Source organism: Chiloscyllium plagiosum, chromosome 23, assembly GCF_004010195.1.
Source record: "Chiloscyllium plagiosum isolate BGI_BamShark_2017 chromosome 23, ASM401019v2, whole genome shotgun sequence".
Lineage (NCBI taxonomy): Eukaryota > Metazoa > Chordata > Chondrichthyes > Orectolobiformes > Hemiscylliidae > Chiloscyllium > Chiloscyllium plagiosum.
In genome coordinates, this window is record NC_057732.1 from 18,197,666 (window position 1) to 18,222,972 (window position 25,307).

Here is a 25,307-nt window from a genome sequence, read left to right on the forward strand (position 1 = left end):
TGGTACTTAATTTTGCTGTACCAGTAACCTGTATAACAAGAATCTCTATTTTCTTGTGTTTTTTTTTCCCCAGTTCAAACTATACTTTGTGAAGGTGGTGTACCACAACGCCCTGTTGTGTTTGTTGATCGTCCAGAACTTGTGCTAACTATCCGAAATGTACTCTACAAACTGGAAAACGATCCTGGGTGGATTACTATATATGGGATGGCAGGTTGTGGAAAGTCAGTATTAGCAGCTGAATCCCTAAGGAATCACAAAGTTATAACCAGTAAGTTTTCTTGTTGAGAAATTTCACTTTTTATTCTTTTCTTCTATCTTTGTTCAAAATAAAATCTTGGATTTAGAATATTGCATTCAATTCTGGTTTCCCTGAGGTAGGAAAGATATTGTTAAACTTGAAAGGGTGCAGAAAAGATTTACAAGGATATTGCTAGGATTGGATGGTTTGAACTGTAGGGAAATAGGTTGAGGCTGTCCTCCCTGGAGCTTCAGAGGCTGAGGGGTGACCTTATAGAGGTTTATAAAATCATGAGGGGCATGGATATGGTAAATAGACAAGATCTTTTTTTCAGAGTAGGAGAGTCCAAAACCAGAGGGCATAGGTTTAAGGTGAGAGGGAGAAGATTTAAAAGGACCTAAGAGACAATGTTTTTCACAGAAATGATTGTGCTTATATGGAATGAACTGCTAAAGAAAGTGGTAGAGGCTAGTACAATTTCGACATTTGAAAGGCATCTGGATGGATGTGTGACTAGGAAGGGTTTAGAGCCAAATGCTGGCAAATGGAACTAGATTAATTTAGGATATCTGGTCTGTATGGACAAGTTGGACCGAAGGTTTCCATGCTGTACAACTCTATGACTCTGTAATACTTTTCATGATCGGGGGTATCCCAAAGCACTTCGTGGCTGGCGATTTACAGATGCCTCCCATTTAAATTGTGTTTGAGTAATACTTTTTCATTTAAGCATGGTTTGTAAATTGGATTACTTAACCCAATTGCATTGCTAGTCTTGACCTCTGTTTTCATTTTACTTTTGTACCTGTTATCCACTGAGTTATGTCATAACTGCGCCGGCTGTTTGTTTGTCTTTTAAAGCGCTTCTGCCTGACTTGGTGCCTCTTCTCACTCCTCACTCCCTCCTACTTGCTTCCCTCCCCCGAACATGCAACTGGACTCACCACCTCCATCCCTTCATTAAATCATCTGAGTCAGTATCCCAGATACAACACGGACGCATGACAAAAGCGTTTTCAGAAACAAGAGAGCTGAACTTGGAAACTGAAAGCTAGACTGAGCTGGATTCTGTACTGCCTAACTAAATACTGCCTGCAAAACGCTATTCAAAATGAACTGCCATAAAATCCACATAACTGACATGCATGAAGTGAGTCCAAGCAATTAGCTGAAGTCCTGAGATTTCCAATAAGTGCCTTTTAAAATAAAAGTTCCAATATCTTTTTGTTGACTCATTTTTAAAAAAACGAGTCCATGTATCTCCACAACTTAAAATAAATTCATTTCCACTGTCCTTCAAAACTCAAATCCTCCAAAAAATGAAAATATGAAGTCTTCTGAACACCAGATAATCTGTTTTTATGATGTTGATTGAGAATTACATATTCGCCAGGACATTGGAAATAATTTCAAAATTGGATTTTAAGCCTACCTGAGAGGGTTGACAGCATCTCATTTTAATGCCTCTTCCAACAGTGTGGTATTTTCTCAAGTGAAAAAGTGTTGCAATATAACTCTAACTTGGAGGCACAAATGCTACTAACTAACCATAGCTAACACCTAGTCCACCTGACTTGAGGTATTTCCTCGGTTAAAGTTGTGGGCAATGTGTCTGAATGTGGTTCTGAGTCTCTCCCAACTTTTATGCTTGAACACATAGGGATTATTAGACCAATGATATCTACCCTACTGGCCAAGTACATTCATTTATTATTGATACTTGCACATGCTCAATATATCAGTGGCTTGGTATTTACATTGTAGCTTCTTATTAATACTCTGATGAATATACTGCTATTTGTGCATTGGCACCACAATGCAAATGCATTTCATGTGTGGCAGTGCACTTCAAATTGCGGTGTTTAATTCATCCCCCAAATTACTTCCACCACAACTACCACAGTAGTGATTCATTTGTAGCCACCAAATGTAAACTCTTAATTTATTTGTCTCAAAGTAGGCTACATTTCAGCTACATTCTGCAAGAGCAGATTCTGGAATTACACCCTATTGCATAAAGAGTTTACACACCCACCTTTAAACCTCACTGAAATCCTTATGTCAAAACACATTCAGAGTGGCTGTGCCACAGAATTATATACATACTTCTCATGCAACACTGCAGCATTTTAAATTAATTTGAGTTGATCATTTTGATGTTAAAGATAATTGGCAGCACAGTTTTGGACAGCAATTAGAAAACATTCCCTGTAGGACAGCTTACTTAGGAATGCATTGTTTTCTGAGTTGGGGTTGCTCAGTTCAACTCTTTTGATCATGCCAGGAAGATAAGTGAACCACTTCTTATAAAGTTGGAACATTTTTCAAGTGTATTTCATGGCATAGAAAGGGAATTATGAACACTAAATATGAACTCTCGTCATTTTAATTAGTCAAAAGGGATTTTATTTACTAAATATTCAATGAATTTGTACTGCAGACAGAACTTTATTCTTGTTAATGCCACGTATTCAGGGAGCTGCCATGTCTCTTGTATGCTGTGCCTACCTAGTGTGGCAAGTTCCTTTTAAGAATCAAAGATAAATCATAAGATTGCAATTTAGTGGCAAAGGTTAGCTAATATTCACTGTCTCCTGATGTCAATGCAGCAAAAGAGGTTCATAGGGTCTCTTATTTCACACATGCATTGAATAAGGCATGGAAGAAATATTCAGAGTGGGGTGGGATCAGGTAGATTGCTGCAGTGCAATCCCATACTCTGTTCCAGGGATTTTTTTTTTTCTCTCTCTCTCTGTCTCTCTCTTTCTCTCTGCAAAGAGGCCTGTACTTTGAGATCCCCAAGGTGGAAGAAGAGGTAAGACATGAAATCCTTAAAGCTGAATATTAATGATGTGAAAAGGATGTAGCAGCATCACAGGCAGGAGTATTTGGGAATTTGTAGGAGAAAGATGCTTATCCATAACACTTTCACGCATGTTTCCATGTTCGATTTTATACTCACTGGCAGACTATGCATACCCACCCAGGTTACACGTCTGATGTTTGCAGGTATCAGATACTGGAAGAAACAAGGCCACAGAACATTCACAATCACAGTTTTCATTTATTGTATATTCATGTAAATATTACAGGTTAACAGTATACAATTCAAAGGTCCTGGTATGTATCTTTTTTTTTTAAAAAAGCACACTGAGGTTCATTGCTGTGGTTATTCCAATGACGTTTTTATTCGGCCTCATGTGGAACTTAAAAGAACTATGGTAATAGGCCTGAGTCTATTTTGTGGGTAGTTCATTTTTACAGCAGGAGTTCCAGGACAGAAGGACTGTTTCTTTTTGATGGACCAGTGAATGGCTGCATCTCTGATTTTAACACCTCAGCAGCCTGGCTGTCCAGACTTACTTCCACTTGTGCAGACATTTCAGGGAATTAACCAGGAAACTCTCTCCTGGGCTATTTTCACAAGGGAGAATGGGCTTATCATAGCACTGTCCTAATATTTTGTTGAAAATTTGACAGGACATAAGTGACCTTTGTTGTAGAAGAGACAAAAAAATACTGCAGATGCTGGAATTCAAAATAAACAGGCAGGAGGCTGGAAAAACACAGGAAGCCAGGCTGCATCAGGAGGTGGAAAAGTTGAAGTTTCAAGTGTAACATAAATATTTTGGAAGTTTGGGAGCTGTAAGGAGGGAGAAAGTAGCAGAGCAGTTGTTGCATTTGTTTTGCTAATGACTCTGAGTGAGGTTGTGATAAGCTTTATTGTATTGCTGATGCCACTTTAACTGAAAAATGATGCTGATTCAGGATAGTAGCAGCCTTTCTAGTTGTATTACGGCAAAACTGCTTGAAGAAAGAACGAAGATACTTAGTACAGCTTATGGGCTGCAACGCGGCCATGTATTAAGCAGCATTTATGAAATAGATGAGCGCAGTATTGTTATTGTTAACTTTCAGGTATAAAGTTTCAATTGATATGATTTCAATTGTTAGACTATTTCTTTCAAAATTCAGTAATTTAATTCAATCTTTCGGAACTGTAATTTGGCAGCATGTTTCCCTGGAGGAGTACACTGGGTAGCAGTTGGAAAGCAAGACCGTGCAGGTATCCTTGTTAAACTGCAGAATCTCTGCAGTCGACTTAACCAGGAGTCCAATACTTACCCAAGTCCACCTCTTAATATTGAGGAAGCTAGGGACCGACTCCGGTTCTTAATGGCACGCAAATACCCCAGGTAAGCGATATAAAAATCGATTGTGAAGATAGAAGTGAAAATCTCCTTTGTAATGTATTCTAAATAAGCTTGTCTAGTCACTATTATAAAGTTAAGTTCAGATAACTAAAGGGAACAGGTAATCCCAAAGTTGTTTAAAATATTAATACAGCAAATCATTCCCTTTTAATTTGTATTTATTTATGTCAGATTGTCTGAAGATTTGAATTATGAGCATGATATTTGTGTTATTATTTTGGTTCTTTGTATCAAATAACTGGATAATATGGCAAATGCTAAATGCTTCAGATGAACTTTGAAATGCTTGCATTTCAATTATACATAGCTTTCAAAGAATAAACGATTAATTTAAATGCATTGTGTCTGACTTTACCATGTTGGCTGAATGCATTTTTCAGAAAAAATGTGTAATCAGTAGGAAAACAATAAAGGCCAGAGTGTAAGGATCCAGAAATCTGCATTTGTTAACTTTTTTTTCACTGTAGTTAAGAATTGTCACATCTTCAAGCTGTTAATTAGGTATAAAGCACACTGCACACCCTGAAGTTCTTTTTCAATTTAATGTAGGTCCCTTTTGGTTCTGGATGACGTTTGGGACAGCTGGGTGCTAAAGTGTTTTGATGTTCAATGTCGTGTTCTAATCACCAGCAGAGACAAGAGCATCGCTGATGTAGTTACAGGTAACGAGGTGTTTTTGCCTTAAAATAATTGTTTTTCACATACTCTTCATTTTTGGCTTTTCCAAAGTCTTTTACGTTTTAAGAAATCAAGTCGTTTATGCATTTGGTTTATGCATGTGCTTAAGCTATTAAAGTTGCTCTACTATAAAACCAAAAGACATAGGAGCCAAATTAGGCCATTCAGCCCATTGAATCTGCTCCACTATTTGATCTGAGCTGCTATTTTTCTCAACCCCATTCTCCTGCCTTCTTTCTGTAACCATTACTAATTAAGAACATACCTGTCTCTGTTTTAAAGACACTCAATGACTGGGCCTCCACGGCCTTCTGTGCAATGAGTTCCATAGATTCACCACCTTCTGGATGAAGAAATTCCTCCTCATCTCAGTTGTCCTTTCAACTCTGAAGATATGCCTTTAGGTCCTAGTCACTTCCACCAGTAGAAGCACCTTCTTCATGTCCATTCTAACCAGGACTGTCAGTATTTTGTATGTCTCAGAGACCAAATCTCTCCTTCCTCCTTCTAAACTCAATTGAGTACAGACCCAGAGTCCTCAACCACTCCTCATATGACAAGCCGTTCATCTCCAGGATCATTCTTGTAAATCTCCTCTGTATCCCCTCCAAAGCTAACACTACCTACCCTAGATACAGGTCCCAAACGTGCTCACACTATTCTAAATGCAGTCTGACTAGAGCCTTATGCAGCCTCACCAATATTTCTCCCCTGTTGTATTCTAGCCCTTTTGAAAGGAATGGTTACATTGCATTTTTCTTCCTAACTGCCAACTGAACCTGAATTTAACCTTAATCCTGAACTGACATTCCCAAGCACAGTCCCTTTGGGCTTCAGATTTCTAAAGCCTTCTCCCATTTAGAAAATAGTCTCCCCCTCTACTCTTCCTACCAAACCACACAGCTTCCCATATCATTCCATCTGCTCACTGTCCTAGCCTGTCCAGGTCATTCTGCAGTCTCCCCGCCTCCTCAACACTATCTGTCCCTCCAACTATTTTTGTGTCATCTGCAAACTTAGCAACAATACCATTCCTTTGTCTAGAATGTTAATGTATACCGTGAATAATTGTGGTCCCAAAACTGACCCTGCCAAAATCCACTAGTCACTCCATTTGCCTTCCTATAAAATACCCCTTTATTCTCACTCTCTGCTTCTGCCAGGCAGCCATTCCATGCCAGTACCTTGCCCCTAACACCATGGGTTCTGGAAATCCAAATAGATCACGTCCAAAGGCACTCCTTTGTCTAACTTGCTCATTACCTCCTCAAAGAATTATAATAGAAATGGCAGACATGACCTCCCCTTGACCAATCCGTGCTGACTCAGTCCTATTTCACCATGCATTTCCAACTACTCCACCCTTAATAATAGTCTTTAAAATCTCAACAATGACTAAGGTCAGACTAACTAGTCTATAGTTTCCTGTTTTCTGCCTCCCTCTTTCTCCCAAATTAATCTTTAAGGCACATGTTTACCTCTTTACTTGCGATAGTGTCAACATTTAAAGGTTGATAGTTCTGAAGAGTATGTGGCCAACAGATGAATGAGTCCTGTAGGTTAGACCAGTTTCTAATGATCCTACATTGAGAATTGTCTCAATGTCAGGGAGTAAGACATAACCATAATCAGATATGCATGGCAGTGTTGCTGATACTTGTTTCTTCTCGAACGTACTGTCAGTGTTGGAAGTGTTATTTCTTGCCATGCTTGTTTTGTTTGCCAGCAGACAACTCTTTGCATTTTCTATCAAAATAGAAACAAATTGTACTCATAGGAGGCAGATAAATGGTTGATGATGAAGTGATTAAGCTAGCCAGGCATTTGAGAGTTTGTGTACTCCAGCGTTTGCATGTTCATTTCTTAAATCATGCTTTGGTAGACAAGGCCATTTGCTATGATGTGGAACTTGATAATTTGTTGAAAGACTGTGACTGATTCTTGAGGATGCCTTGTAGCAAATATTTCCATATTGAGGAGATGAATACGAATTAACTGCCAAAGGTCTTGCTTCAGACAGGATTGAGTGTGGATTGCAGTTAAACATGGATTCTGGATTCATGCTTGGTCATAGATCCTATGGGATAGCCATAAACATTGGGAAGTATTCCGTGCTATACATCTCTATGATTCTATGACTATGACTATTTGAAGAATTACTTTGAATTATACAAAACCGGGACACTTCTCTAAAAGACAAAGACTCTAGTTACATTGTTGCCCACTGTGGTTAACAAATGTGACGGGGGACAGAAACGAGCTAAAGGAAAAGATGTGCACAAATGCAAGGAAATGTAGAAATTCAGCAACCTGTGAGAACTTTATATAAAAACAACAAAAGTCAAATGTGGTACAAAGGGAATTTGGGGAAAAGAAGACTTTCAGATGATGTCAAAGTTAACATTGTTGCTATAGGAGGAGAAGGAAATTAGAGAGTAGAATGTGGATTCATTAAAGTGAGGTTTGGGAAGATCCTAATTGATTAAAAAATAGCAGACGTGTTAAATGCCTACTTTGTCCTCTTACACTATAAAAATGGATACAAAGTTCCATTAGTACACGAAGTACACTAAAAGTAAGTCAAAGGGTTTAATTTAATGAGTTTAATGTGAGTTTTAAAATGGTAATGGAGCAAATAATGGCAACTAAGATGGGCAAGAAAATCAGGATTTATTATTTTCACCCTAGGCTATTGAGAGAAATAGGTGAGGAAATTGCAGGTGCATTAGTCGTAATTTTCCAAAGCTCTCAAAAATCAGCAATTTTGTTTTTGAATTGGAAGATTGTAAATGTATGTGTATAATTTAAGAGATGGAGGGTGAAAACAGGTACTATGCCTTTTCTGATTCTTCTGCAAATGGTAGTAAACTGTATCACTGTAATCTGTTATCAGAGACAGTGGCTTGGACAATTATCAGCTGATCAAAGTGAGTCAGCATTAATTTGTGAAAGATATATTGTGACTGATGAATTCAGATGAATCTTTTGAAACTATTAGCATGGTGGAACAGGAAAATTGTCCAATGAACTTTAAAAATGTATTTCCGAGGAGCTTGTAAAAATGTTAAATTTCTAATAAAAATATCTATAAAAAAAAATGTATTTCCGAGGAGATGATGAACAAAAATGAAATCATATATTTTGCCATTAACTTTGTCACGTGGTTGGGAGGCAGTGGTTACACCATGGTTCACCGGTAAGATTTTGGGGAATTGTGATCATCCACTTTAGTTATGGGGGATTGGAATATTTTCTTAACGATAGGAAATGTGGAAAAATTGATTGGTGTTTGGTGTCTATGTATACAAATTACGAGACATTAATGTATCCTGACAGAATGTAATCAAAAAGACCAATGGCCCAGAATTTGTGTAGTTCGTCAGTGAACAGTAACTGTTAGTTAGACTTGCCCTGATTTGTTTAATTTTTGACATTTTGCATTATAAATTGCTGCATGTGAGATGGTTAGCCTGTGTCTTGTGAAGAAAATAGTTTAGCTTTTTCTTATTTTTAAAGGCGAGTGTAAGGCCTTATATTCTGGATTAATTTGATTGGTCAAACTACCAGGCTTGTTTTTTTACACACTGTAGTTAAAGTATAAACAAAAGAAGGAAAACTTAACTGTATTAGAAAACTTAACAAAATAATCAAATATTTAACTAGTAAGCAGCAACTGTTCCAATATAGTAGTATCTCATAAATGTACCCTTGGCAAAGGCTAGTATATTGAAGTCTGAGAGATATAGATTTTTAGTCAATAGTGGAATCAAGGGTTATTGGAAAAAAAAATGAATGAATATGAAAAGGTGCTGTGAACTAATAATAAAAAAAAATAGAGTTGAAAGTTTCATTGAAGACCTTGTAAATGTCATGTGAGTCAAATGGTCCTTCGACACCATAGAGTTCTGGTTAATGACCATATGGATACAGTAGTGTGTGTCTGAACATTTGTTACCAAATTCAGAGGATGCAATTAAAAAATGTATGGAAAATTATAGTTCTTATAATGCAGGGATTGAATGAAGTTTTCAGTGATGACTGGAAATGATGAATCACTTTATTAGTTTTTAAGTAATATTGCTTTATTAAATTTATTGGTTTAAGAAGTACAAGCCACAGAAAAATGTTCATTTAATCTTTTTAATATTTTGCAGGTAATAACTTTTCTGTTTCTGTGCAAAGTGGTCTGACGAATGACAAGGGACTAGAAGTACTAGCACGTTTTGTGAACTTAGAGGTATCCTCTCTGCCAGAAGAAGCACATAGCATTGTACAGGAATGCAAGGGTAAGTCTCTTAATGGACTGTTAACATTTGTAAAGTATCCCAGATTACTTTACAGATTAAAAGACAAACATCCCAGATTACTTCACAGATAAGAAACAAGCAACAAGCAGAAATTAACATGAGAATGATTGAAACTACAGTCAAAAAGATAGACTTTGCCTGAGACTTAAGTCAACATGTGAGGACACACCTCCAGGGCAGGTAGGTCATGAGACAAAAAAGCTGCAGATGCTGGAATCCAAAGTAGACAAACAGGAAGCTGAAAGAAAACAGCAAGCCAGGCAGCATCAGGGGGTGGAGAAGTCAACGTTTCTGGTATTAACTATTCTTGAGGACTAGATATGAGGGTAGGGGGTGCTACAGATAAAGAGAGACATGGGTCACGAACCTTCTGGCCTAGAGACAGGGATGCGAGCACTGAAACATAAGACTGTTAACGTGGAACTTTTACATCATGTGGCCAAACTGAAACAGTTAATGTAGCTGTGCTGGATTCCATTATTTATTCAGCTGCAGTATTTACTCTTGCCACTGAATGGCAGCAGATTAAATCTGAATTTCACCATTGAAATACAGTAAACTATATTAATATAGCTGAAGTTAAGTCGAGCTCTTGTACTTGAGATGTGGTAGTATTGCAATATGTTTACTTTCTGCATAGTAGTTACATATCTGGAATTTGGTACAATATATGGGGCAATTTGTAAGCTGTTCTGTGAGTACTTCAAAGGTTTTGATGATTTAAATCATTCATGAGGTGATGTGTCTTTGAAATATGTGTTTCCCTATGCAGGTTTAGATGTATGCAAATAACAGTCACAGTTTCTTTATAATCTGAGCTCATGATTTTTCCAGTGCAAGTCCAATAGATTGGCTCAGATATACTTTGAACTGCATCGTTCAAACTCTAATGTCATTACATTTTTGGGGATTTCTATTTAAAAGTAAATTATTTCCACGCATCCCTGCATTTATCATTTGTTGCACCTTAGATGTCACACTTGTGACGATACTATGGCTTTAAAAGATGTATTTTGTCCTGGTTTCTTCTGTCCTTGGGTTTTTTTAAAGTTGGAACAATAGAGGCAGCATGAATGGGTAGAGTCAGGGTTTTAGTTTAGCTTTCACTAGTTACTGGGGTTTTGAAGTTTAGTTGTGGAAACCTGTTATTCTTTACTCCGTTACGGCTTAAAGCTTGGGTTCGCTTTCAGCTACCAAAGTTACATGTTGGACAATCTACTACAATTTGTTTTGCCTTTACCACGGGTGTGTTTATGGGATGTTACTGTATTCGATCAGTTACTATTTTGTAGCTAAATAATCTAGTATTCTATTAAGTTTTCCAACAGAGTTAGAGTTAAGCCAATTCTTCTTTCTTTTGTTTGTATTTTAACTATAGAGTAAGAATAAAGTGTGTTTTGCTTGAAGCTGCATAGTATAACTAATCAGATTACATCTGGAACACAGCACATTGCATTTGCCTTTAAATAAGAATATTTGAAGAGGGTTTGATCTGGTCCATAACATACTCTTTAATACCATTTTATATCCATGCTTGAAAAAAAAATAGCAGTAGTCATTTGCATTATTTAGAAAAATCTCCCCAGAATTGTACATAACGATCAGAAAGTAAGTTGTGATGAGGATACAAAGAGTGGTTAAATGAATGGGCCAGAATTCAGCAATTGGAGTACACTGTGTGAAAGTGAAAGGGTGCTTAATTTGGGAGGGAGAATAGAAAGGCAGAATATTATTTAAATGGAAATACTGCTCAGTGCAGTGCTACAGAGCGATCTGTACATCAATCACTGATAGCAGGCAAAATGAGAGGAATTTAAAAATAGATCATGGATGATGAGGAATTTCTTCTTTCAGGGGGCCGGCTGATCATGCAATTTTTTAAAAAAAATTGGGAGTCTGAAAGATTTTAATCGACAAGGGAGTGGAAAGGTATTGTGAGTAAACGTGAAAGTGGAGTTAAGGCTACAGCCAGATTGTTGGTGCTCTTATTGAATAGCAGAGCAAGCTCAATGACTCAAATAATCTCTACCTGCTGTTATTATGATCTTCTTACCAGAGCCACAAGGCTGTTCATTTACCTTTGAAATTAGGATTCATCCTGAAAAATTAATTTTTGAATGAGCTCACACTAGGCTTACATAACATTAGTTACATTGATCTTTTTTCTCTGTAAGATGACAGAAACCTTGTTGGTGATATTTAGATAAAGAAACAAACTAACTCTAAGGCAGCAGCTTCCAAACGACTTCATTATGAACTTCAGAGTTATCAACTTTAAAGAGATGTAATCCTTTGTCAGTGGCTGACTAATAAAACATTGTTATGATCAGTCCTCAGCTGAGGTTGCCCAATTCCTTATGATTCAGGTAAGATGCCTCCAAATGGTTAAACAGCTCACTAAGGAGGGATTTGTCTCATAGAATCCCTTCAGTGTGGAAACAGGCCATTCGGCCATTCAGGCCATTCGGTCACACCGACTCTCCAACGAGCATCTCATCCAGACTCACCACCTACCCTATCCCTGTAACCCTATATTTCTCATTCATCTAACCTACACATCCCTGGACACTATGGACAATTTTGCGTGGTCACTCAACCTAACCTGCGCGTCTTTGGACTGTGGGAGGAAACTGGAACACCTGGAGGAAACCCCCACAGATACAAGGAGAATATGCAAACTCCAAGCAGACAATTGCCTGGAATTGAACCTGGGTCCTTGGTGCTGTGAGGCAGCAGTGCCAACCGCTGTGCCAGATTAACTTGCTCTCCTTCCTACCTTGCTCCCTTTCTTAACTCAATCCTTCTCATGGTCAGTTAAAACAAAGTTAGTTTTAAAAAAACTTTCTTTATGAATACCATTTATGAATCCAATTTTAGTAATGTTTTAAATAGAGCCAAATTCACCAGGTTCCCTTTACTTCAAGAAAAGAGTTCATTTATTAGCTACCAAACATGAGAAAAGGTAATAAGAGACACACACACACATTTTAGAAGTGTATATTGATATATAGGTATCAGTTAAAAACATATACAAATCAGTCTTTGGGATCTGTGAGGGTGGAATATTGTGTTTGCTAAGTTAGATGATATTGATTTATAGTGGTTTCAAGATTCCAGCTTCTCTTAACTTACAGGATTTTGACTTGTTCCTTTCTTGATATTGACTTCACTGGCTGGCCTGGCTTCTACCAATCAGAGTGAGAGAGTATTTCTTTCACCTGCAGAGGTGTCTAATGTCTATCCTCAAACTGAGATCCTTGCAGCACAATAGCCTACTAGCACACACAGACCAAGGATTGCAATTGGCTTTTAACTTCATCTTTTTATAAATTCCTGTGAAGATAAAAGATGAGCTTGTATTTTGTTTGAGATGTACTTCACAGGATATGGGTAGTCAGTCCCTCGTTGTCTTTTCCTTGCAAGTCTCTCTGAAGTTTCTCTTTTGTTCTACAGATGTGTTTTTAAAAAATATTTACTCCATAGGTTGTAGGCGCCTCTGCCTCGGCCAGCATTTACTGCATATCCTTAGTTGCCCAGAGAGTGGTAGGAGTCAACCACATTGCTCTGGGTCTGGAGTGACATGTAGGCAGAATTTCTTCCCTAAAGGACATTAGTGAACCAGATGGGTTTTTCTGACAATTGACAGTGGCTTCATGGTCATCAAGAGACCCTTAATTCCAGATTCTTTATTGAATTCAAATTCGACCATCTGCCATGGTGGAATTTGAACCTGGGTCCCCCAGAACATTAGCTGAGTTTCTGAATGAGTAGTCTAGCAATAAAACCACTAGGTCTTTGCCTCACCCTATAATAGGTCCCATGGATTATACAGGGCTTTGCGAGACCAACACTGAATTTGTTTCCACAATCATCTTTTTGTTGTATATCTTCATTTTTTTAGAAAGTGCTGTAATTAAAAATTCACTATGTATGTAAGTAATCTGGAGTGATGATCCTTTGTAATGACAATATCACAAAATGCTTCTGCACCTGTGAGACAGCAATTTATACCTTCTTACAGAGACTAACACTAATTAAATTTTTTGGTTCTTTGAAGGTATAGTTCTCACATTTTGCATGGTTAAATTTAAGTTTCCATACACTATAATGAAAGGCAGATGAACATTAAACGTGCATGCAAGGTCTAGACAGCAGGCCATGTGGGATTTTCACTGCCTACCCTCATGGTTACGTTTATGTGTGGAAATCCTTGGACAAAGAACATGTATCCACTGGCATGATTCAGACCCTTCACATTTGGTGGGTACTGCAGGGGCTGGAGTGAACCATCATCTTTCACAATGCTGTTTGAATTTAACTTGTTAAGTTTCCTTTGAAATTTAGGTTTTCTGTTGCAGTGCCCTTTAAGGGCTCCCAATCCCAAATTTCACTATTTGGTTTATTAAAGTAGTAGAAAGGAGAATTGGGGGATGTGTTACTATAGTGTTCGTGTCGCTGGGCTAGTTTTGGGGGAAATCACATGCTAATATTTGAGTGAGGATATTGTGGCACAGTGATAGTGTCTCTGCCTCTTGTGCAGAAGATCCACGTTCAAGTCCTTTGAAAGTATGTCATAGCATGTCTGAATGAGTTATATTAAAAATAACTTCAGAAAGGAAGAATGGTGATAGCTTTCAACCTCAATCACAAACCAACAGTTGTTGGTCCTGTAAAACGTGTCAGTGCTTTGCTGTTACATACCTGTAAATCCAGTCTGAAAAGTCTGAATCCCAGAAGAAGACATGGACTTGTTGTGTGGTAGGCTGAAAGGTTTTTTTTATGGCTAGAGCGGACGTGATCTGTCAGGTGTTTTTTTTTGTAATGCTTGTTGAAAATAAGCTTTCTATGATTCAATTCTACTATGGGTAAGGCCAGTTGATCCATGGATATCATGCATATATATATAAAGTGTGTGATGAAAATAATTGTTAGCAAGGTTTTCTTTTAATGTGTCTAATAGTGTGCTTGCTTTTGCTGGCTGACCATCATTTAGTTTCTATCCTTAATTGTCTTTGAGAAGATGATGGCATACTGTCTTTTTGAATCACTATATCCTTTGAAATGTAGAGATATTCTCAGTACTGTTAGGAAGTGAGTTCAAGGACTTTGGCCGAGTGACAGTGAAGGAACAGTAATCTAGAATGATTTATCTCCTGGAGGAGAAATTCTGGTTGGTGCTGTTCCCAATCATCTGTTGCCCTTGTCCTGCTAGGTTGTCGAGGTTAAGAATTTGAAAAATGCAGTGGAAGCAGCCCTGATGAGGTGCTGCCATTGTGTGTCAGTGTGTGAGAGTCGAGGTGGAAGTGATAGTTTGACTGCCAAACACGTGGATCTGCTGTATTGTGGATGGTGTTGAGTTCTTTAGGTATTGTTGGATTTGTACACATACAGACAAATGAAGAGTATTTCATCAACTCCTGACTTGTGCCTTGTAGATGATGAACAAGCTTTGGTCACAGAATTCTTTATCTCTGTTCTGCTCTTGTAGCCATGCTATTTACGTAGCTAGCCCATTTTTTAGTTTCTGGTTTATGATAACGCCTGGGTCTTGATGGTTGGGGATTGTTAATGCTAATGTTAATGATTACCATGGGCTTTTGGAATTGCAAATTGAACCGCATTTCTTAAACATTATGACCATAAGGTTCTCGTGCATACCTCATGGCCTGCATTGAGAGATGTTTAATTGGTTCATATCATGAGGTTGAATATCAGGAATATAAGGTTATCCATTTTGGTGGGAAGAATGTGATAGCAGAGTATTCTTTTTAAATGGAGAGAGACTACAGAATGCAGCATTACAGAGTGATTTGTGACTCCTCATATATGAATCATAAATAGTTAGTACAGCAGATCATCAGGAAAACAAGTGGAATGGCATACTTAGTCTTGTCTAATCATGCTATTGTTGAGACCACATGTAAAGTACTGTGTACAGCTTTGATGGTCTTTCTTAAGGAAAGGTGTACTTGAATTGGATGCAGTCCAGCAAAGATTCATAAGGCTGATTCTTGGGATCATAGGATTGTCTTATGAGGAAACATAAGCAGATTTGACTCGCGCTGATTTTGATGAGAACTCAAAATGTTAACTAAGTTTCTTTCCTTGCAAATGCTGCCTGACCTGTTGAGTTTTTCCAGCTTTTTAAATAGAATTTTGGATCTATACTGATTGGAGTTCAGAAGGATAAGAACTGTTTTTATTGAAACATTAGTTTCCAAGTGGATTTGATTGGGCAGATTTAGACAGGATGTTTTCCATCAAAGAACCCAGAACAAGGAGTTTCCTATTTAAGATAGAATTGTACATGAAGAAGAATTTTTTTCTTGGAAGGTCATTAGTTTTTGGAATTCTGTCACACAGTGAACAGTGGAAGTTGGGTTATTGAATATAATCGAGGAGAAAGTGAGGGCTCCAGATGCTGGAGATCAGAGCTGAAAATGTGTTGCTGGAAAAGTGCAGCAGGTCAGGCAGCGTCCAAGGAACAGGAGAATCGACGTTTCGGGCATAAGCAGAAGTGACTGATTCCTGAAGAAGGGCTTATGCCCGAAACGTCGATTGTCCTGTTCCTTCGATGCTGCCTGACCTGCTGCGCTTTTCCAGCAACATATTTTCAGCAGTTATTGAATATATTCAAAGCTTAGTTTGGGAGATTTCTGATTTACAAAGAAAACTAAGGTTTCAGGATCAGACAGAAGAGCACAGTTAAGACTACAATCAGATCAGCTGTGATCTTCATGAATGATAGAGCAGGCTCAATTAGCTGAAAGGTTTACTCTTGTTTTTATTTCCTATGACCTTGAATCATATGTTCACTGTGTCCTCTTTTCCATCTGCTCCACTATAATCTGCCAACCCAGAGTCACTATGTCTGTGTTGTTCAGCAACAAGCCCTTCTGTTATTCACCTCTATCAGTCACTTCTGCTTTTCGAAAATTTCACCTTTCGCAAATGGACTTGCCTAAAGTAAGATACTTTTTTGTGAGTCATGATGCAAGTTCATTCATCATCTGAATAAATCTTAATTTATTTTGCAGTTCGTTTCAACATTTTCACCATCTTCTCCTGCTTCTACTTTCACAGGACTCTGAAACACCAGCATATTAAACTTCAAACAATAAAAGCATTAAAGTGAAGGTGCCCATTTTTCTGTTAGTCAGATAAGTTTAGAGTTTTTTTGGTAGTTCCACTACTAAGAACACTTGAGCAGAAAAGAATTACAATTTTGCTGCTTGTTCATAACTTTGCTTCCTTTAAAAGGGACTCTTGTTCTGCACAAATTATATGTTGCGGGGAAGATGGTGTGAGCTTTATATATTATTCATTTCAAACATTGGATTGTTGTCAGTTCCAGTAAATTCTATGCTCCTTGATGTGGCTCGTTTTGAAGTTTGGAAAATTCTGGTTCTGAAAATTACTTATGTGACCTAATTAAATGGCAGGAGTAGTTTTTGTACTTTGTTTTACTGAAATGCTTAAAAATGAATTAAACCATTTTGCAAGTTTAGAAAATTATCCAGCCATTCTTAAAGAGGGGCATATAGCTGTCTTGCATTTTTTATAAAAATCAAACTATTCCAAAAAAAACTGGCTTTACTTTCTTTCCTTTTCCAATTTTCTCTTACCCACTTCCATATTCCTGAAGGCATTGCAGTTTTTTTGGGGGTTCAGATTCTGGGGTTATCCAGCAGAGAAATTCAAAGTGACACTTGATTATGGTAGCCACCCAGTACAAATATGAGCAATGAGTGCTGATCAGACTGAGAGATAGGGCAAAGCTAAAGTCGTTGGTTACAAATTCATGAAGGTTTTCAGTGACCAAGCAGGTGCATTGATGATGGTAGATGCTTTGTGTGCATTTGAAGTGGGCAACATAGATATATCTGTTCCTTTTTATACAGTTTCATCTCATGTTATTCTTCCCTCATCCCAAGTGTGTACTGCAGAATGGTGATTTTTTAAAAAAAATCCACTTGTAGGATATAGGCATTGCAGGCTGGTCAGCATTTATAGCCCATCCTTAGTTGTCTTTGAGAAGGTAATGGTGGTGAGCTGCCTTCTTGAATTGTGCCGTCCAGGTGCTGTTGGTTGACTTACAATGCTCTTATGGAAGGAATACAAGGATTTTGACCCAGCAACAGTGAAGGAACATGATATATTTCCAAGTCAACACGGTGAGTGCCTTGGAGGGGAACTTCCAGGTGATGGTGTTCCCATGTATTTACTGTCCTTGTTCTTCTAGATGAAAGTGGTCTTGGATTTGGTAGGTGCTGTCTAAGGATCTTTGAATTTCTTCAGGGCATCTGCTGCTACTGAGTGTCAGTGATGGAGAGAGTGAATATTCGTAGTTCTGGTGTTAATCAAGCAAGCTGCTTTGCCTTGAATGGTGTCAAGCTTCTTGAGTGTTGTTGAAGCTGCACCCATCCAGGCAAATGTGGAGTATTCCATCATGCTTCTGACTTGTATCTTCTAAATGACGGCCAGGCTTTGGGGAGTAAGGAAGTGGATTACTCACTGCAGTATTCCTAGCTTCTAACCTGTTGTGTAATCACTGTGTTTATGTAGCCTGACCATTTGAGGGTTAATATTGAGGATTCAGTGATGGTAACACCATTAAATGTCAATGGGTAGTGGTTAGATTGTCTCTTATTGGAGATGTCATTGCCTGGCATTTTTGTGGCACTAATATCACTTGCCACTTGTCTGCCCAAACCTGGATGTTGTCAAGATCTTGTTACATTTTAACATGGACTGCTGACCATTGTGAGATCATCGGTTAACATCCCACTTCTGACCAAATGATGGAGGAAAGGTCATTAATGAAGCAGCTAAGATGGTTCGGCCTTGGACACTGCCATGAGGAACTCCTGTAGAGATGTCCTGGAGCTAAGATGGCTGACTTCCAACAACCACAACCATTTTTCTACATGCCAGGTATGACTCCAACCAGCATATAATTTGCCCCGATTTCCATTGATTCCTGTTTTGCTAGAACTCCTAGATGCTACACTTGGTTGAATTCAGCCTTGATGTCAAAGGCTGTCCCTCTCACCTCACCTCTGGAATTCAGTTCTTTTCTCAATTTTTGAATCATGGCTGTAATGAAGTCAGGAGCTGAGGAGCTACAACTGTGCGTCACTGAGCAGGTGCTGCTTGATAGCACTGTTGATGACATCTTCATCACTTTACTGACAATCGAGAGTAGGTTGATGGGATAGTAATTAGCCAGTTAGATTTCTCCTGCTTTTTGTGTACAGGACATACTTGGGCAATTATCTACATTGTTGGTTAGATGCCAGTGTTGTAATTGTATAGGAATAGCTTGGCTAGGGGAGTGGCAAATTCTGTACCACAAGTCATCATACAATTTCTGGAATGTTGTCATGGCCCATAGCCATTGCAGTGTCTAGTGCCTCAAACTGTTTCTTGATACCACATGGAGTGAATTGAATTGGCTGAAGACTGGTACCTGTGATGCTGGAACGACTGGATGAAACTGAGATAGATTATCCCCTCGGCACTTCTGGCTGAAGATTGCTGCAAATGCTTCAACCCTATCGTTTGCACTGATATGCTGGGCTCTTCCATCATTGAGGATGGGGATATTTGTGGAGTCACCTCCTCCAGTGAGTTGTTAAATTGTCCACCAACATTCACAACTGGATGTGGCAGGATTCTAGAGCTTAGATCTGATTGTTGGTTGTAGGGTTGCTTAGTTCTGTTTATTGCTTGTAACTTATACTGTTTGGCATGCAAATTGTCCTGTTTGATAGCTTCACCAGGTTCACACCTAATTTTTTAGGTGTCATTCCTGATGAAGAGCTTATGCTCGAAACATCGATTCTCCTGCTCTTCAGGTACTGCTGGGCTGCCTATGCTTTTCCAGCGCCACACTTCTTGACTGTCATCTCCAGCATTTGCAGTCCTCGCTTTCTCTTACCTAATTTTTAGGTATGCCTGGTGTTGCTCCTGCCATGCCCTCTTCCACTCTCCATTGAACCAGGGTTGAACTGCTGGCTTGATGGTAATGGTTGAGTGGGGAATATGTGAGGCCATGAGGTTACAGACTGTGCTAGAGTACATTCTTGTGCTGATGGTGTTTTTGTGAGTTGATGATGCCATTGATTCTTTGAACTTTAGATGAATGTAGCTGAGGAAGGAGGTGGAGGGATCCAAATATCTGAATATAAAGGTGGCCTGTATTCACTCGGGCTAATTAATTCACCCACACCATAAGTCTTAGAAATTTCTTCTAATTGGCCTGTAGGTTCATCTGATAAAGATCAGACCTCACCTTGCTTAAACAAAAAGTGAAAGAAAGTGTGTATAAAGTTGCTCATAGTTCCTTCAGACATGGTTTTGATAATATTATAACGTATTAATTGCCAATATTAAATAACATTAGGAAAAAATCTCTGGCCATGAATTTATGAAGTAAAATGACATGGTATTTTGTAATAAATTATCTCAACAAAACAAAATGTATTTTATTTTGCAGGTTCTCCTCTTGTTGTCTCCCTCATTGGTGCACTGTTGCGAGAATTTCCAAAGCGCTGGAAATATTATCTCAGCCAGCTACAAAATAAACAGTTCAAAAGAATTCGCAAATCTTCCTCCTATGATTATGAAGCACTTGATGAGGCCATGGCAGGCAGCATTGAGGTGTTGGACGATTATAAAGAATACTACAAGGATCTCTCTATACTTAGAAAAGACGTGAAAGTCCCATCTAAGGTAAAGTTATGGAAACGGGTATCATCAGTTGAACACTACTGATCAGGATTGACTTAAAGCCTACTGACTTATGCGTGTGTTTTTATAAATTAATGCAAATGGTTTGATGACTGAGAATTCAGAAACAAAGACAGAAATTGCTGGAAATTCTCAGCAGGTCTGGCAGCATCTATGGAGAGAAAGCAGCGTTAATGCTTTGGGTTGTGACCCTTCCTCAGAACGGATGGTAGTGAGAAAATGTTTTTTTATGTGGAAGATAGGGGGTAAAGAGTAAAGAGTAGGTGGTGATGGAACCCAAAGAGAGAGAAGGACAATTTAACAGACAAATGAGTGAATTCGGAGAATGAAAACCAATAATGGGGACTATTCGTGACGAACAATAGATAGTGTGTAATAGCAGACCATGAGATAACAAGGCCAAGTGTGTGGGGAGTTGGAGTAAGGACATGGGAGAAATTGCCTTAAGTCCTAAAATTGTTGAACATGATATTGAGTGCAGAAGGCTATGGAGTTCCAAAGCGGAAAATGAGATGCTATTCTTCAAGCTTTTGTTGAGCTTTGCTGGAGCACTACAGCAAGCCTGAAACAGAGATATTGGCCAGGGAACAGGGTGATGTGTTGCAGTGTCAGGCAACTAGAAGTTTGGGGTCTTTTTGCTGACAGAACGTAGGTGTTCTGCAAAGCTGTCACCCAGTCTTATACTTCATTTCCCAAATATAGAGGAGACCACATTGTGAGCTGCGAATGCAATAGATTAGATTGGGTGAAGTGTAGGTAAAGTGCTACTTCACCTGGAAGGTGTGTTTGGGCCCTTGGATACTGAAGACGGAGGAAGTAAGTGGGCAGTTGCAGTTCTGGGGAGGGGAGGGGAGGATGTGTCTGGTGATGGCATCCCACTGGAGGAGGCAGAAATGGCAGCTAATGATTCTCTGGATGTTGATGCTGGTCGGACAGGAGATAAGGACAAGGGGGACCCTATTGCTGTTGCAAGACGGAAGAGAGGGGGGTGAGGGCTGAAGTGCAGGGGATGGGTTGGACATGGTTGAGAACCCTGTCAACAATGGTGCTGGGGAATCCTCGGTTGAGGAAGAAGGTGGATATTGCAGAGGCCCCCTTGTCAGAGTTGGCATGGTAAAGAGGAGGCGACTCGAATCCGTGAACTGCAAGTTCTGAAACTGGCATAAAGCGTCAGAGAAATTGCAGATATAAGCAGGAAGGACTGGACAAAGGGAGAAAAAGCCTGAGTCAAGGTAGGAAGACATGGGTTCTTTGGAGCATGAGCAGGCAGAAACACTGGGTGTACCCAGATAGTCCTGTTTGTGGATTTTGGGAAGCAGCTAGAAGCAAGCTGGGCAAGCTGTATATCCTCCTGGATCATAAACCCACTATGAACCATCAGACTACCATGTCAACAACAGACACTAGCCTCATTTCAACTGGTGATCTCCCCTCCACTGCCTCTAAGCTCATCATCTCCCAATCATGCACAGCAGGATTTAATCACTTCCCCTTGACATGCAGTGGCAATAACATCATCAAATCTGGCACAATCAAAATTCTGCAGATTCCCATTCATCAGAAATTTAATTGGACCAACTACGCAAATATTGTGGCGGGCAAAAGCAAGTCAGAGTTTGGAACTTCGGCTACAAGTCACTGACCACCTGACTCCCCAAACCGTTCTACCACCTGGAAGCCATGTCCGTGTCAATGATGGAATCTTTTTCCATTTGCTTGGGTCGGTGTAGTTCCAACAATATTTGAAGTTTATCCAGCATAGAGCAACCTACTTGACTTGCACCCCCTTAAACATGTTCTCATTCGACCAGTAGGCAGCGACAGCAGTGTGCACTATCTGTAACATGCACTATGACAGCTTGTCAGACAATATTTTAACAGAAGCTCCCGAAACCGTGCCTTTGCCACCCAGAAGGAGCAGGAGAACAGATGCATGGGTAATCTACCTTGTGCAAATCTCCCTCCAGGTCTTTCAACATCCTGAATTAGAAATGCATTGCCATTATCATCTGTGGATCAAAACCCTGTAACTGTCTACCCAGCTGCACTGAGAGAATACATTCACCGCCAGCAGTTCATGAAAGCGGCGCACATTCTTATCAGAAGCAATTTAGGATGAGAACTAAATACCAGCCATGCCAACATTCAGTAAAGGGAAAAAAAAATCCGATTACAGTTCACAAGAATTTACTTCTGCACACTAAACTGCTTATTTGTTAGGGATATTTGAAATTAGAATAAAACTATTGATCTCCCTGTGATGCTCATTTACACACAACAGCATTAGGCTATTGAGCATGCAGCTGTGAGGGGAGATTTCACGCAGTATGTTGTGGGATGAGCAGAAATATCTGTAGAATAGTACTTATCAATATTTATAGAAATATATCACTTTTCTATGCCAAATAATTTTGAAATTTTGTCTTAATGAGCAGTGGGACTTTGATTACATCAATGATTTTGACAGTTGTTTGGAAAGTAGTGAATTACGGATGCATCAAAGGAAAGTTTTTTAAAAAACATCAGTAAATTATTCAAATAGAAAGTAAGCTGAGCTGAGTTTCCATTTAACCTTGATGGTTTCTATTTTTAAAAAGTCATCATCCTTTCACATAAAGTGAAATGCTAAACATGCTGGAAATTTGAAATAAATTCTCAAATAAATTCCAGAAAAATTCTGGAAACTCAACGGATCTGGCACCATCTGTGAAGAGTTAAGACTTCAGATCGACGAAGCTTATTCAGAACCATTTAATCGAAGGGTCATTGATCTGGAATGTTAATTCTGTTTGACTGTCTGCAGATGCTGCCAAAGTGGCTGAGTGTTTTTCCAGTATGTTGTCTGGCAGAACAGCTCTTAGTTAACTATCACTATAGATATAGTGGTCAGCTCGTTTGGCTGCACAGCTGGATTGTGATGCAGAGTGACCCCAAAAGAGTAGGTTCAATTCCCACACTGGCTAAGGTCACAATGAAATTCTCACCTTGTCAACTTCAGCCCTCTCCTGAGAGCTGGTGACTTTCCGGTTAAACATCCCCACCACCTGTTTTCTCTCTTTCTCTCTCTCTCTCCTCCCCTCACCCATCCCTTCTCTATATATAGATAGATATATCTCTGATGAGAGAGCAGCCTTATGGTCCACTTGGCAGCTTTACTTCACAAAGCTTTACATAATTTATTACACTGAATCAATGGAAATGTTATCTACTAAGGCAGAGTTGCACTGGCTAACATAACTACTATCTAGGTATTGCACTTTGTGTAACTAAAGGGGTTTGGCAAACCTAAGTGATATGCCCATGCTTTATAAATCAGCATTATACAACACAAAATATATATTATTGTCTTTCAAAAATTCTGTTTCCAGTAGAAATGTTTATGTAATGACAGTATATCAAATGATTCTTCCACTGGAAATGTGAAGATATTGACATCTCCCTATTTTATGTGCAATACCAGCATGGTATATGAACTCACGGTTGCCAAGTAAACTGAAAACTGGGGCCATTTTACGTTTCCTATTAAAGAATATATCTATTTTGACTCTAAATATAACCTTAAATATCCTTTATCTATTTCTGCAAGCTTAATTGAACAAAATAACAATGCTAATCCTGCTTGTCAGCATGTAATCTTGCACATCAACATGTGTTTGTCCCCCTGCCGAAAGGTGGTTTGGACATTTTGTTATTATCAATTAAAGATATCAACTTTGAACCAAAAGGTTTTTCTAAATTACAAGCCAAAATACTGGCCAGTAATCATTCAAATTCAGTAAAATATATCTTTCACTGTGGTCCTTAAACCATTAAAGATATGGTTTACTTTCTTTCTATGCATCAACCTTAAATTTAATCTTGCAGAACTTTCTTTATTAACTACCATTCATCATTGCAGTTGTTGGTCTCAAGAACCACCTAAGATCGCTGGTGGTTATCAATCTAATTTTGTTGCCTCAGAGCGCACTCTCCAATGTCATTAAGGGCTTACAGAAAAATTGAAGGCCTTGGTGATTGTGTTCATGACAGCTTTTTAAAAGGTCACAAAAAAGAACAGAGCATAAGAAATAAGAGCAGAAATAGGCCATTCAGCCTCTCAGGCCTGCCCACCAGTCTGACATTGTCATTGATTTGACCTAAGCCTCAACTCTGTCATGTCAGTCTCTCATTGTTTTCAATCCCTCAATATTTAAAACTTCTTTTTATCTCCTCCTTAAATAATTTAATGTTCTAGGCTTCACAACTCTCTGACGTAAAGAATACCAGACATTCACACGCCCCTGGGAGAAAAAATGTCATTTGCATTTCTTATTTAAATGAGTGTCACCTAATTCTCTAATTATGTCCTTTCGTTTGAGATTCCCCACTAGTGAAAACATCAATCCAGCCAAACCCTTTAAATCTTGTATGTTTCGATAAGATCACCCCTCATTTTTCTAAACTCTAATGTACAAAGGACTAACCTGTTCAGCTGTGCTTGATAAGTCAACCCCTTCATCCCAGGAATCAGTCCTGTGAGTCTCTTGAACTGTCTCCAACGTCAGTGTGTCCTTCCTTAAATTTAGAAACAAAACCTGTACATAGTTCTGCAGGTACAATTGTATAGGTGTAACCTGACTTCCCTATTTTTAAACACCAAACTCCTAGCAATAAAGGCCAACATTCCATTTGCTTTCTTAATTGCTTGCTCCCTTGCATGTTAACTTTTTATGTTTCATGCAAAGAACACCCATATCCTCTCTGCTGCTTTTTGATGTCGTTTCGCATTTAAGTAACGGTCTGCCTTTTGCTTCTATCAGCAGAATAGATGCTGACTCACTTTCCTACATTAAACTCCGTCAGCCAAGTCTTTGCCTATCTCAACCTTTCTATACCCAATTGTAGATTCCGTTGGTTCTCATCACAACATGCCCTCCCACCTATATTTGTATCATCAATAAATCTGGATAAATAACTCTCTGTCCCCTCCTTCACACCATTAAAATAGGTAGTAAATAATTGAGGCCCAGAACCAATTCTTGTGGCACTCTGCTAGTTACATATTTTCAATCTGAAAAAGACACATTAATCCTGACTGGCAGTCTCTTGTAATCATCATTCGATTCGAATGCATTA

General features: G+C 38.8%; 1 protein-coding gene across 8 annotated transcripts in view; it reads left to right on the forward strand.

Annotated features, from left to right (window-relative positions):
- apaf1 (apoptotic peptidase activating factor 1) overlaps window positions 1-25,307 on the forward strand; it is a 185,178-nt gene that overhangs the window by 19,758 nt on the left and 140,113 nt on the right. For all 8 annotated transcript variants that reach the window (XR_006315078.1, XR_006315080.1, XR_006315079.1 and 5 more), the window contains exons 4-8: window positions 74-271; window positions 4,254-4,437; window positions 5,005-5,117; window positions 9,288-9,419; window positions 19,939-20,174. Coding sequence is in view for 4 of the 8 variants with exons in the window: in XM_043713625.1 (XP_043569560.1) it covers window positions 74-271; window positions 4,254-4,437; window positions 5,005-5,117; window positions 9,288-9,419; window positions 19,939-20,174 (863 nt within the window). In the remaining 4 variants the exon portion in view is untranslated. The remainder of the gene's footprint in view (window positions 1-73; window positions 272-4,253; window positions 4,438-5,004; window positions 5,118-9,287; window positions 9,420-19,938; window positions 20,175-25,307) is intronic.